This window comes from Heterocephalus glaber, unplaced genomic scaffold (genome assembly GCF_053883595.1).
Source record: "Heterocephalus glaber isolate CG9 unplaced genomic scaffold, H.glaber_assembly_v1.0 deba00001472, whole genome shotgun sequence".
Classification (NCBI taxonomy): domain Eukaryota; kingdom Metazoa; phylum Chordata; class Mammalia; order Rodentia; family Bathyergidae; genus Heterocephalus; species Heterocephalus glaber.
This window is the reverse complement of record NW_028258315.1, coordinates 17,041,018-17,055,713: the sequence shown is the minus strand read 5'-3', so window position 1 is coordinate 17,055,713 and position 14,696 is coordinate 17,041,018. Positions and strand designations below refer to the sequence as shown.

Genomic DNA, 14,696 nt, shown 5'->3' with positions numbered 1-14,696 from the left:
CCTGAATAAGATAAAGGGGGCAGAAGACACTGTTGAGGTCTCTTCTTGCTTTTGCTGTCTTCCGGTGCCAGGAACTGTTGCCCCTCTGCCATGTGCCACCCTGCCTTGGGGCCAGCCAATTATGGACTGAAACCTCTACAGACTGTGAGCCAAGTAAACCTTTCCTCTTTTAACTTTGGGTGCCGGATATTTTGTCTCTGCAATGAGAGAAACATAACTAAGACACTCATTTACAGCACCATGGGTAACTTTACCTAAGAGGGATTCCCCTCTCAGCCTAAAATAACACTTTTCACAGGCATCAACTAATGTCCCAGAAAGCACCATTCTCACTTCAAGAAAATATGGCAAACATTAGGGTTCCTTTCCTACAGGAAAATGTCCCAGCGTAAGTGTCCTCCCTGAATAAACACACACCAACAATTCACAGGGATTAAAAATGGCAGAATAAAGACTGGAAGCAGAATACAGCCTCCACAGGACCTGGAATCAAGACACCTGGAGGGGCCAGGGATTTAGCTCAGTGGTTCCACCCCCTGCCTCCCAAGCGCAAGGATCTGAGTTCGATCCCCGGTACCAAAAAAAAAAAAAAAAGACACCTGGAAAGCAATGATTTAATGAAGAAAAAAAGAAGTGTATCTGCAGGAATCAAGAATGAGGCAACATAGCTGGGCCTGATGGCACATTCCTGTAATCCTAGCACTTCAGAGGCTGAGGCAGGAGGATCACTCCAAGTTTGAGGCTACATAGTGAGTTCAAGGCCAGCCTGAGCTACACAGTGAAACCCTGTCTCAAACTCCCCCAGAAGGAAAAGAAAGAGGAACAGGAAAACTAGAAACTACAGAGAAACTGAAGAAACTAAAGACAACCCAGAAAAAAGAATGAAGAAGTCTGGAACAGTAATTCCAGTTCTGGAGGTAGGGACCTGTGTCGGAAAACATAACATTGCCCAGAAAGGGTCAGCGGCCCCAGGAAGAAACGCTATACCAGGCCAGTAGCACTAGCCCAAAGAAAAGCCCAGGGTTATTGTAAACTGAAAAATCAGCATGGGGTTTTTCTCAGAAAGAAACTCCTTTCTCAAGACAGGATAGTTTGTAAAAGAAATCCAGTGCAGTGCCTGCCATATTTGAAAGAGTTTAATCAGGAGCCATTCTGGGAAAGGCTCAATTGTTTAAGGCTGAGGTACTCCAGGAATCAGAAGCCACAAACAACTACACTTCAGGATTTCTGGAGTCACCCTACTACAGTGACTGGGGATGGGGGGGGGCAGCCATAAGAGACAGTTGTGGAGAGGGTGATGGTTAGACATAGACCCTTACTCCCAGAAGTTTTAAACTCAGGCCAGGAAGCACACAATGGTCCCATCCTCATTGGTAAGAAGCCAGGGCAGTTAGTTGCATGTGGTTTTCAGAGGGCACTGGGTCTCAAAGCACTTGCCATAAGTTCAGCAAACTGCTTAACCCCTTTCCAATGCCTACACCCAGGAGTGCTCACCCAGTGGTCTGTTTACTTTTCCCATCTGCCAATATGGTCAAGAACACACCTAGCCATGGTCAGGTGCCACCTCCTATGGTGTGTGAAGCAGAGAGGGTGGGGGGCACCTGACAAATTCACAAGCACTAAAGCTAGACAGAGAAAGCCGTGACTCGAGGTGCACAGAGGGACAGGAAAACTGGGAGCAGCTGCAGTGGATGGAGCCCTACAGCAGACACCACTGACCAACTCTACCCAGCAGGCAAGTGGGCCGGGACTTAGCATTCACATACAATATGTGCACAAAGTAGGCCTTAGTAGTGACTCATACTCCTCCCCCGTATCTCACGGATTCCAAAACTGCAGACCCCGGAAAAAAACTACTCACTCAAACACACAGCAAGTTTTTGACTCATTTTTCTTTCCCTTCATTGGTTTTTTGGGGGCTTTGGGGTTTTTATTTTACCTCTTTTCTTTTTAAAAACTTTTTACATTTATTAGTATATGTTGGCAGTACGTATGATTACATTCATTGTGAGACGTTAGTACACGTACATAACACATCTTAACTTTTTATGCCCCCTTCTTCCCTCCTTCCCCTACCTCTTCCTTTCTTTTGATCTTTTTTCTTTGTTCTATTACTTTTATATAATTCAATTAGTTTCTCTTTATTTCTTTTTTTTACGGTACGGGGGATCGAACTTGGGTCCCTGTGCTTGCGGGGCAGGGGGTGGAACCACTGAGCTAAATCCCCAGCCCCTCCCTTTATTTCTTAATTCCATCTTTTATCTCACTTTTCTCTCCTTCCTCATCTTATTTTTCAAATTTTACTTTGTTCATTTCCTTCTTCCTCACCCCCTCCATTTTTTATTAGTATTACTATCAAGCTTTATTAATCTTTATAATATTTAGTTGACTATGCTATAATTGTTGAATTCTTTTGTACTGTTAATGGTGGTAGAGTTGTTGAATTTAGAAGGTATTTACTGTATTGATGTATTTGGTTTGTCTTTGTGTCTATATTATTATTGCAGACCTCTTTTCTATTGTTAAGGGCATTAGTGGTGGCTTTTATTGGTTCTTATGGCATGCCACTATCAGTTTGTCTTTGACTTTGTTATTGTGGCAGATTTCTTTGCTATTGTCAGTGGTGGCATAGTTGCTGCTATGAGTTAGTTTTTACTATATGCTGTATCTGCTTTGCCTTTGTGTCACCAACATTACTGCAGTTCATTTCTGAAGAAATGGGTGTTGGGCCAATGACACTGTACTCTCCCTCTTCAAATTAACAAAGGTGATCAGATCTTGGGACTGACACAAAGGCCTATTAATAGGAATAAATCAATGTGAATTGAATTAGTGAAAGGTAAACTTTCACTAGTAACTCCCAATGTGAATGTCTCAATCCAAAGACATAAATTGGCAGATTGGATCAAAAATAAACCCAATGGTATGCTGTATATAAGAAACACATTTAATCCAAAAAGAAATTCACAGACTAAGAATCAAAGGATGGAAAACAATAGTCTATACAATTGGAGCTCCAAAACAAGCAGGAATAGCTATCCTATTTTCAGACAAAGTGGACTTCAAGCCAAAACTGATCAGAAGCAAAGAAGGTCACTACATACTGGTTAAGGGAACAATTGAACAGAAAGAGACAACAATTATAAATACATTTCATCAAACACTGGTGCACCCAACTTCATAAAACAAACATTAGTGAACATAAAAGATCAATACAATTAATAGTAGGGGACCTCAATGCTCCACTATCACAAATAAACAGATAAATTAGGCAAAAAAAAAGAAATATCAAAGTTGAACATACCTTCAAACTCAGTAGATACCTATCTGCAGAATGTTCCACTCAACACCAACAGGATATACATCCTTCTCAGCAGCACACAGAACTTTCTCCAAAAAGCCTGTAATCCCAGCTCTTGGGAGGGTGAGGCAGGAGCATCACCTTGAATTTAAGGCCAGCCTCGGCTACACAGTGAGCTCAAGGATAGCCTGAACTACATAGCAAGACTTTAATCGAAAACCAACCAACCACAGGGTACAGTAAATGCAAAAAAATAAAATTACCCCATCCATATTATCAGATCATAGTGCTATGAAATCAGAATTCAATGGGAAAAGAAATGACAGAAATTATGCAAACACATGGACATTCGATAATACACTCCTGAATAATCAAGGTGTCACAGAAGGAATCAAGGAAGAAATTATACAGTTCTTATAATCAAATGATAATGCCAGTACTACATATCAGAACCTACAGGACACAATGAAAGCAATCCAAAGAGGGAAGTTTATAGCGGTGCATGTCCATATCAGAAAAACAGAGTCAGCCCAAGTAAATAACCTAATGATGTACCTCAAGGTTCTAGAAAAACAACAACAATCCAAATACAAAGCTAATACAAGGCAAGAATTCATAAAGATCACAGCAAAAATTAATGAAATTGAGACTATAAAAAATACATAGAATCGATGCATCAGTTGGTTCTTTGAAAAACTAATAAACCTTTAGCAAATCTTACCAAAAAAGAAAACGTCCAAATCAATGCAATTAGAAATGAAAAGACTAAATCAGAACAGACACTAATGAAATCCAGATCATTAGTAATTCAAAAGTGTGTAATCTAATAACTGGAGAATCCAGAAGAAATGGATAGATTCTTAGATACATAAGAATTACTATAACTAGGGCCGGGGATTTAGCTCAGTGGCACTGCACCTGCCTCCCAAGCACATGGTCCTGAGTTCGATCCCTGGTACCAAGAAAAAAGAATTTCTAAAACTGAACCAAGAAGATAAAAAAAACCCACGATCCAGTAATAGCTAATGAAATTGAGGCAGTAATAAAAATCTACCAACCAAGAAAAGCCCAAGATTCACCACTGAATTCTACAAGAACTTCAGGGAAGATCTAACACCAATATTCCTCAAACTCTAATGAAATTGAAAGGGAAGAAATACTCCCAAAGTGATTCCAAAACCAGACAAGGACCTGATTAAAAAAGAAAACTATAGGTCAATCTCTTTAATGAACATAGAATTAAGATGTATTATATATCTGTACCAATCCCCTACAGTGAATGTAATCATTATGTCTGGAACTTTTTTTTTTGGTACCGGGGATTGAACTTGGGTCCTTGCACTTGAATGTAATCATTATGTACTGCAAACACGTACCAATAAAAAAGAAAAGAAAAGAAAAGAATTCACACAAAAATGGCTTAGATGTAGCTCAGCCAAACATCATGTGCAAGGCCCCGGGTTCAAGGCCCAGCACCACCCACAAGTTCGTACGCCTGCACATGCACACATACACACAACGAATCTCTACAATATTCATTTGTTGCTGAGCTTGACACGAGTAATTACTAAATTCTATACTTTTAAGAAGAGGATTCAAAGCATGCTTTACAGGCGATTTTACCTGGGGATCCATGTCATAGTATACAGCAAAGAGCCCGCGCTGGCTGGCACTGGGAGGAACATGACCAAAAAAGTCAGCTCCTTGAACTTTGCTGTCCCAAAATCTGTACGGAAATTGCAAGGCAATCTGGAAAACAAGCAAGAGAAAGGCAAGTAAGTGCTTCCTGTTTCAAAATTGCAGACTATGTCTAAGAAGCAACCTGTAGCTCTGCTCTAAAGCAAATCCACGTTTACAATCTCCCCTTTCCCATTTCTCATCTCCTTGGTACTCTCTGTGTGATCTTACTCTGGGGGTGCGCAGTAGAGGGGATCAAGCCCAGGGTCGTGCACATGATAGGTCAGAGCTCTACCACTGACCTACAACCAAGCCTTTGCAAATGTACTTTGACACAGGGTCTTGCTAAATTGCCCAGGCTGGGAACAAACTTAACGATGCTCCTGTCTCAGCCTCCCCTCAGCTCACCCAAACTAGCGGGGATTATAGACGGGCACTGCCATGTCTGGCTTCATGCTTTTTACACCACCAGTTACCTCAGATAAAGCTGGGACCCACTGACAACCCCCAGGCCAGTGTGGCGAAGCCAAGCCAGTGCAGCCCTGGCCCCGGAGCATGGTCTCCTTGTGTCTTGTGTCACTACTCCCAGATCTGCTCACCGCAAATCCTAATTTTAAATAACAAGATGCATTTTCCTGAAAGTTAAAACTCTGACTTCAGCCAGACTTTGGTTTGGGTAATACCCTTTTGTATTCTTTATGAACAATTATTCAAATGAAATCCTTGAATTTTATTTGGGTTTTCAAAAATGACCCAGTACTTCTCTGTAGCACAGGTCCTACCACCTGACATTAATCTCACTTGTCACCTTCTCGATGATGCCAGCGCCCAAGCTGTTGATAGCTTTCATCTTCTTCTCTGACAGTGGTGGATTAAACTGAATGACACCTTTCTGTAGTATGGCCAGTGGAACAGCAACTAATACCTGCAGAAAACAAATAATAGTTAACACAAGGGCTGGGGATTTAGCTCAGAGGCACTGTGTCTGCCTCAAAAATGCAAGGTCCTGAGTTCGATCCCCTGGTACCAAAAAAAAAAAAAAAAAAAAAAGTTAACACACACACAGAACAGCTAAACTTAAAACCATAACTACCCAGTGGGTTCATTTCCAGGAAAATCAACACTTGAGGAACATTCCTCTCTATTTCCAGCCACAAGATGGTCAACATTCCATGTGGTTATCTTGTAAGAACAAGGGATGCCCTGAGCAGCTGTGTAGGTTTGTTCACTGCTCAAGGGTGCCTGGCTGAGAAGTAGCATCCACAAGGAGAAATTTCCATAAAGGCTCTGTGGTTAACAATAATCCTGGATGTGAAGAGACAGCAGACGCCAAGCCAAGCAGGGCTATAAAAGGAAACAGCCCAAAACAGGGGATTGGGTGAACTTCCTGTATTGTTCCTGATACTAGCACATGGCAAGCCCCATGGCAGAACCCGCTCTAATAACCAAGTAATGTTTAAAATTAAAACAGATATATCAATGTGCTTCATATATGATGAAGCACACTACAACATGAGGATTATAATCCTATAAGGGCACACAGTTTTTTAAAAGAAGAAAGTAACTGCAAGGTCTCATTTAGAAGGGCTGAAGAAACAGACACTAAGTTTCAGGTCAAGAATGATTCTCAAAGCCACATCACAAAACCAGGCCATGGAAGAACTATTGTGGCTACAATCAGGAAGCCACTAACTGCTGCTACCAGCTCCTGAATCTCGCCACCTAGAGCCACCTCCACCAGCCAACAAGGCGCCTCCTGGCCTCTTCTTGACTCCCTGTGGCTGACAGCTGGATCCTGGTGCCTCTTCTGTCCCTGCTCCTCAAGAACCGAGACCCTGTGTCTGTCAGCCAAGGCACATGAGGGAGCCCAAGCCCACACACACCTGCCCAGGCTCAGGCAAGAAGGGTGTGGGACTGCCAGGAGGCTGGGGAGAGTGTGTGCATGTGCATGTGTGAGGGCATGTGTGGATGTGTGTGTGTGTTCATTTTTCAGTATCTGCAGGACGAGAGTGGAATGGAGCTGAACCAAGCATCCTGTCCACCTCAGCCCTCACCCAAGACATCACGTATTTGACTGCACCCTAATTCCAGGATCTCAGAAAGCAGAGCATCCTTTCTCCTTTGTCACTATTTTCTGCCACATGAGAACTTTGTAAGGTAGAAACCATGCTCTCTATCCTCAAAACTTCAACAATCTGTTCACAGATAACAGCCTCTCTATGACCAAAACCACCACCACAAAAATAACAAGAATTAACCATTTGAATGATGTATGAGAACTGCAAGAAAATAAACAGTTGTCTTCTTCATAAGACAAAAAGCTTCCAAGAGCACAAGGGCCTGAGTAAACAAAGAGGCAAAGGATACAAACACATTCTAGCAGGGGACGGACGTTGGGTCCCAGGGGAAACCATGAAGCTGGAGCTAGGTACAAGTCTACCATGCAGGTTGGAAAGCATCCATGCACATTTGGGGAGATTCCCAACCCAAACTGCTGAGTGCTAGCTACATAAACATACAAATGTCTGCTTTAAACATTTCCAAGTGCATCCCGCAGCCATGCCTTCGTTTCTCTGGAAGGTTAGAATATAAAGACAGACGGGAGGGCCAGAGATTTAGCTCAGTGGTTCCACCGCCTGCCCCGCAAGTGCAAGGACCCGAGTTCAATCCCCGGTACCAAAAAAAAAAAAAAAAACCCACAACAATAAAGGCAGATGGGCGCATGAGCTGTGCCGGGCAGGGCCAGCAGAGGGTAACCAGGCGGCAGAGGAAGCACAACCAGGGTGCTGAGACTAGAAGCAGAGGTTCAACTGCCAGCTGACCTGCAATTCACAAAGGCAGGCCTTTAGGGAAGGCTCCCCGCTGGGAAGAACCTTGAGATATGCCGGGCATACAGATGAGGACTGGACCAGCGTCCCAACCACGCTGCACACTGGAGTCAGGACAAGTAAAAACACGACCAGCCAGACCCAGGGAGAACCTCCATGGGTCCCATCTCCCAGCCAGCAAGCAGCATGAATACCATCAGGACACACCCCACACCTAACTCATCCCGGTCCTCCGTCCTCGGGCCTGTCCGTCCCAGGAGGCCACAATTCTGCACTTCTGCATACGTAGCAAGGACCAGAAAGAGCAGAAAGCGCTGCTAGTCTGGGAACTAGTAACGGCTTCCAAGGGTTATCAGATATCTCCACCCCAAGCTAATGCCTTTCTTCTCCACTACTGCAAAAATCTCTTGTGATTTCAGGTATAAGATTCAGATGCAGGGTTTACTACTACCCACCTCATAAAACTGTCTCCAAAAAGCTCAAGGTACACAAGAGTACTTCAGACACCCAAAAGCACAGCTTCAAGATGAAAACATAGATTTTTTTTTTTTTTTTTGATCTGGAAAGAGTTCCATGGTAAAAAGGACAGAATTAAAGGAAAATAAATTTCTTGAATGCAGGACTTCCTGGAGCCTTTAATGTACTCTTTTTAACCCTAAAAAGTGGAGTAGCACATAAGCCCTTCACTAACTTATTTGGCTACGGAATTTTTGAACCCAAGGCCTTCACACTAAGCTATGGCCCCAGCCCTTTTTAATTTTTTATTTTGAGACAAGGTCTCACTAAATCCCTAAATTGCCCAGGCTGGGCTTAAGTTTGTAATCCTCCTGCCTCAGCCTCTCAGAGTGCTAGGATTATAGGACAGATTGGCCAAGGACTTCCTTTTTTTGCATAACTCTCAGGACCAATGCACAATAGAAGCCACTTTGAGGAACATCAGTTAAATTCCACCTGCCATGAATCCAGATGGAGTTAGGTCAATGCACTCAGATCTGCACACCTACACACAATTAAGTGGACATAGCTAACCTGTCAGAAGTCCAACAAAACTCCAGGGAGACTGCCACAGGCAAACTACACCATGGGAAAAGACTCTTTTCCTTCCCTGCAGCCCCAGGCAGGCAGCAAGGAGCTCAACCCCGTGAATGCCAGCGCTTACCTTTTGGGAAGAATACCCCATGCCATCTGTTGTGGTGACCCGCACTTCATCTCCGGTGTAATCAATGCTCTGGACCTGACCAAGACAGACAATTATGAATAAAAAGAGGGCTGAATCACACAATGCAGGGTCTTTTCCAATTCCCACATTATGTAAGGCTATGGGAACTTACTCCCTGGCATTCAGCGATCTAAGAAATTCTTACAGCCGAACTCAGAGAATAAAGATTTATAAACATCATGTCAGAATAGTGGAGGCTTTTGGGCCGCCTTCTGTCCCGCTGCTCCCGGCCCAGAGGAAGGGGCTTCCGGGCCACCATCTTTCCCGCCGCTCCCGGCCCAGAGGTAGGGACATCTGAGGCACTGTCCCACTGCTCCTGGTCAAGAGGAAGGGGTTTCCCAGCCACTATCCCTCCCGTTGCTCCCAGCCCAGAGGAAAGGGCTTTTGGGCCACCTTCTGTCCCGCCGCTCCGGCCCAGAGGAAGGGGCTTCTGGGCCACCATACCTACAGCTGCTCCCGGCCCCTGTCCCACCTCTCCCAGCTCTGAGGAAGTGAGCCGCACAGGTGCCAACAGCATGCCCCGGCCCCCCAGTCAAATGAGAAAACACCTAAATAAGTCTCAAAACCAGACTTCCAGATCACCTACAGCAACCCCAAAAGGAAATGAGATGGAACACTCTCATACTCAACCACCTGGACTCCCTGAACTGGCAACAAAAGGGGATCTGGGAAAAAAGGAAATCAGAAAGAATTTCTCAGATAACAGGAGAAATTGTGCCCCTAGTGCAAGACATGATTAATAAATCTAGAGAGGAGCTGAGGAACATGATGGAATCTCAACATAAGAAACAAATGGAATCCAGAAAACAGATGGAAATAGATTTCTAGGAGATGAAAAACTCCACTGAAAGTCTACACAGCAGAATGAGCCAATGTGAGGACAGAATTTCAGATATAGAAGATAAGATTGCAATTAATGAGTAGGAAAAGAAAAACTGCTTCAAAATTATACGGGAACATGAGAAATCAATCTAGCAGCTGCTAGACGATGCAAAGAATAACATAAGACTGATTGGAGTCAATGAAGAAACAGGAGAGAGTGCAGATGACATAAAAAAACTTCACAGAAGTAATGGCAGAAAACTTCCCAAGCAGGGGAAAAGAACTTGACATACAGATAAGTGAGGCATATAGGACTCCACTAGTTTTGATCAAAAAAAATCTACACATAGGCATATAATTGTTAACATTCCAGAAACTCAACAGAAGAACAAAGTTCTACAAGTAGAGAAAAGAAACAAATCACATACAAAGGAAAGCCCATCAGAATCACAGCAGACTTCTCAACACAAACCATCAAGGCAAGAAGAGCTTGGAGTGACATATTCCAAACCCTGAAAGAAAACAGCCTCCAACCCAGATTGATGCACCCTGCAAAATTATCTTTCAAAATTGATGGAGAAATAAGATACTTTCATGACAAACAGCACCTTAGGAACTTCGTGAATACCAAACCAGCACTTCAAAAAATTTTACACAATATCCTAGGAACAGACATTGAGGATCACAACCCCAGGTAGCAAAGCAGAGTGAACCCATCTGGCATGACAAGAAATTAAATGTAAAGGGGGACAACCTAACAAAAAGAAAAAGTCACGGCAATGACAAGTCAATACATTTCAGTTATAACCATCAACGTTAATGGTCTCAATTCACCAATCAAAAGAAATAGACTAGGGGCCAGGGATTTAGCTCAGTGGTTTTGCTGCCGGCTGCGCAAGCACAATGACCCAAGTTCGATCCCCGGTACCAAAAAAGAAAAAAAAAGAAATAGACTGGCAGAATGGGTCAAGAAGCAAAATCCAACAATATGCTGCATACAAGAAACACACTTAATCCAAAAGGAAACTCATAGACTGAAAGTTAAAGGGTGGGAAACAATACTCCATGCGACAGGAACCCAAAAAAAAGCAGGAGTAGCTATCCTCTTTGCAGATCAAGTAGATTTCAAACCAACACTGATTAAGAGAGACAAAGAAGGACACACATCCTTGTAAAGGGAAGAATCCAAGAGGAAGAGATGACAATCATAAATATCTATGCACCAAACACTAGTGTGCCCAACTATATAAAACAAATACTAACGGACATGAAAAGTCATATATGCACTAATACAATTGTAGTGGGGGACCTCAACACCCCACTGTCACAAATAGATAGATCAACTAGACTAAAAATAAGTAATGAAATACTAGAACTCAATCTCTTGAACAAATGAGCTTAGATGTTTACAGAGTCTTCCACCCCATAAAATCAGAATACACATTCTTCTCAGCTGCACATGGGTCATTCTCAAAAATAGACCACATACTCACACATAGAACATGTTTAAGTAAGTGCAAAGGGATTGAAGTTATCCCCTGTATATTATCAGACCATAGTGCGATGAAATTGGAGATCCATAGTAAAAGAAATTCGAAAAATTTCATAAACACGTGGAAGTTGAACAACACACTTCTGAATAACCAATGGGTCACAGAGGAAATTAAAGAAGAAATCAGACAGCTTCTTCAATTAAAAGACAATGACAATACAACATATCGGAATCTATGGGACACAATGAAAGCAGTCTTACGAGGGAAATTCATAGCAGTGAATACGCATATTAGGAAAACAGAAAGAGCCCAATTAAACAACCTGATGCTGCACCTCAAGCTTCTAGAAAAAGAAGAGCAGGACAACCTCAAAGCTCATACAAGGGAGGAAATTATAAAGATCAGAAGAGAAATCAATGCAATGGAGACTAAGAGAATGATACAAAAAAAAAAAAAACAATGAAGCCAAGAGTTAGTTCTTCAAAAGAAACAACAAAATTGACAAACCCTTAGCCAACCTTATCAGAAAAAGGAAAGAAAAGGCCCAAATCCATGCAATTAGGAATGAAAAGGGTGAAACTGCAACAGACCCAGCAGAAATCCAGAGGATCACCAACACCTACTTCCAGAACCTATACGCCAATAAGATGGACAACACAGAAGGAATGGACAGATTCCTAGATACATATGAATTACCAAAGTTGAACGAAGAAGACCTAAAAATTCTGAACAACCCAATATCAACCAATGAAATTGAAAATGTAATTAAAAACTTAGCAACTAAGAAAAGGCCGGGCCCTGATGGCTTCACTGCTGAAACAATGTAGAAACAAGACATTTAGAGAGGAACTGCTGCCACTACTGTTTAAACTCTTCAGTGAGATTGAAAGGGAAGCAATACTCCCAAATTCATTCCTGGAAGCAAGCATCACCTTGATCCCCAAAACAGAGAAAGACCCAACTGAAAAGGAGATCTATACGCCAATCTTACTAATGAACACAGATGCAAAACTCCTTAATAAGATTCTGGCAAATAGAATGCAGAAGATCATCAAGAAGATCATAAACCCTGATCCAGTGGGATTCATCCCAGGGATGCAGGGATGGTTCAACATAGGCAAATCAATCAATGTAATACACTATATCGATAGAGCCGAGGACAAAAACCATATGATTATCTCCATAGACGCAGAAAAAGCATTTGACAAAATCCAACATGCATTTATGATAAAAACCCTACAAAAAATTGGAATAAGGGGCCGGGGATTTAGCTCAGTGGTTCTGGTGCCTGCCTCAAAAGCACAATGTCCAGAGTTCGATCCCTGGTACCAAAAAAAAAAAAAAAAAAAAAAAAACAGCAAAAAGAATTGGAATAGATGGTTTCTACCTCAAACTGATAGAAGGCATCTATGAAAAACCAACAGCCAATATCATACTGAATGGTCAAAAACTGAAATCCTTCACACTCAAATCAGGAACAAGACAAGGATGTCCAGAATCACCACTCTTGTTCAATATAGTTCTGGAAACATTAGCCATGGCAATTAGACAAGAGAAAGAAATAAAAGGAATAAAGATAGGAAATGAAGAAGTCAATTTGTCATTATTTGCAGATGACATGATACTCTATATAGAAGACCCCAAGAACTCCACCGAAAGTCTTCTAGACTTAATAACCAAATTCAGTCAAGTAGCTGGTTACAAGGTCAACACACAAAAATCAATAGCTTTCCTCTACAGAAACAACAGACTCACTGAGAGAAAAATAGGGCAATCAATTCCTTTCACAATAGCATCCAAAAAACTGAAATACCTAGGAATCAACCTAACAAAAGAAATCAAAGACCTCTTCTCTGAAAACTATAGCACTCTGAAAAGAGATTGAAGGTGATATCAGAAAATGGACAGACATCTCCTGCTCCTGGGTAGGAAGGATTAATATAGTGAAAATGGCCATACTTCCAAAACTGCTATATAGATTCAATGCAATTCCAATTGAGATCTCAGCAGCATACTTCATGGACCTTGAGAAAACACCATGGTACTAGTGCTAACTTCAACAGCACATATACTAAAAACAGCATGGTACTGGCAAAGAATCAGACCTGAGGACCAGTGGAACAGATTAGGAGATGCAGAAACAACGCCAGACACACTCAGCCAACTCATCTTCGATTAAGTAGCCAAACAACCTCACTGGAGGAAAGATAGCCTATTGGGTTTCAACTTGCCAAAGATTAAAACTACACCTATATCTGTCACCATGCACCAAACTAAAATCAAAATGGATTAAAGATCTAAATATTAAAATAGGAACTCTGAACCAGGTGGAACAGAGGTTAGGTAGAACTCTTGAAGACATCGGTGTAGGAAAAGATTTTATGAACAAAACCTCAGTTGCCTATGAACTAGCACAAACAATCAACAAGTGGGATCTCTTCTTATCAAAAAGCTTCTGCATAGCAAGAGAAACCACCAGCAGTGTGAAGAGACAACCCACAATGTGGGAAAAAATCTTCACCTGCTCTTCCTCAGACAAAGGTCTACTATCTCGAATCTAAAAAGAACTTAAAAAGATCAGACCTCCCAAATTTAAAGACCCAATCGAAAAATGGGCATCTGAAATGGACAGACATTTCTCAGACAAAGAAGTACAAATAGCAAATAAATACATGAAAAAATGTTCAACATCACTGGTCATTCGAGAGATGCAAATGAAAACAATGCTGAGGTTCCACCTCACTCCAGAAAGAATGGCTGCTATCATGAAATCAACCAATAACAAATGCTGGCAGGGCTGTGGGGAAAAAGGAACCCTGCTCCACTGCTGGTGGGAGTGTAGACTGGTGCAACCACTGTGGAAATCAGTATGGAGATACCTCAAAGAACTAGGACGGGAAGTCCCATTTGACCCTGCTGTTCCACTGCTGGGGATCTTCCCCAAAGAATTAAAGAAATCATACCACAGTGATATATGTGTGCCCATGTTCATAGCAGCACAGTTTGTGATAACTAAAACTTGGAAACAGCCCATCCACTGGAGACTGGATAAAGAAAATGTGGTTTTTTTTATAAAATGGACTACTACTCAGCCATCAAAAAAGAGAAATTAGAGACATTTATAGCTAAGTGGATGCACATTGAGGCGAAACTCTTAAGTGAAATAAATAGGACACACATGTATAAATACTGAATAGTTTCTCTGGTGTCAGAAACTGAAAGTGTAAATAAGGACTAAAATGTATAATACGTAATGTGAAATAGGAAGAAAAGGGCCAAAGGGGAAGGAAGTGGGAGGGGTAGGGGAAAGGAAAGAAGGATATGAGAAAATGGAAAAATAGGAACAAAATCTTTGT

At 42.0% G+C, this 14,696-nt stretch overlaps 1 protein-coding gene across 6 annotated transcripts in view; it reads right to left on the bottom strand.

Moving 5' to 3' along the window:
• Positions 1 to 14,696, bottom strand: part of Kdm1b (lysine demethylase 1B) — a 62,922-nt gene that overhangs the window by 6,798 nt on the left and 41,428 nt on the right. For 5 of the 6 annotated variants that reach the window (XR_015439330.1, XM_087181799.1, XM_087181801.1 and 2 more), the window contains 3 exons: positions 8,966 to 9,040; positions 5,787 to 5,903; positions 4,925 to 5,050 (listed from right to left, as the gene is read on the bottom strand). Coding sequence is in view for 4 of the 6 variants with exons in the window: in XM_087181799.1 (XP_087037925.1) it covers positions 4,925 to 5,050; positions 5,787 to 5,903; positions 8,966 to 9,040 (318 nt within the window). In the remaining 2 variants the exon portion in view is untranslated. Of the gene's footprint in view, positions 1 to 4,924; positions 5,051 to 5,779; positions 5,904 to 8,965; positions 9,041 to 14,696 lie in introns of all 6 variants that reach the window. The other variant, XR_015439331.1, reaches the window with a different exon arrangement.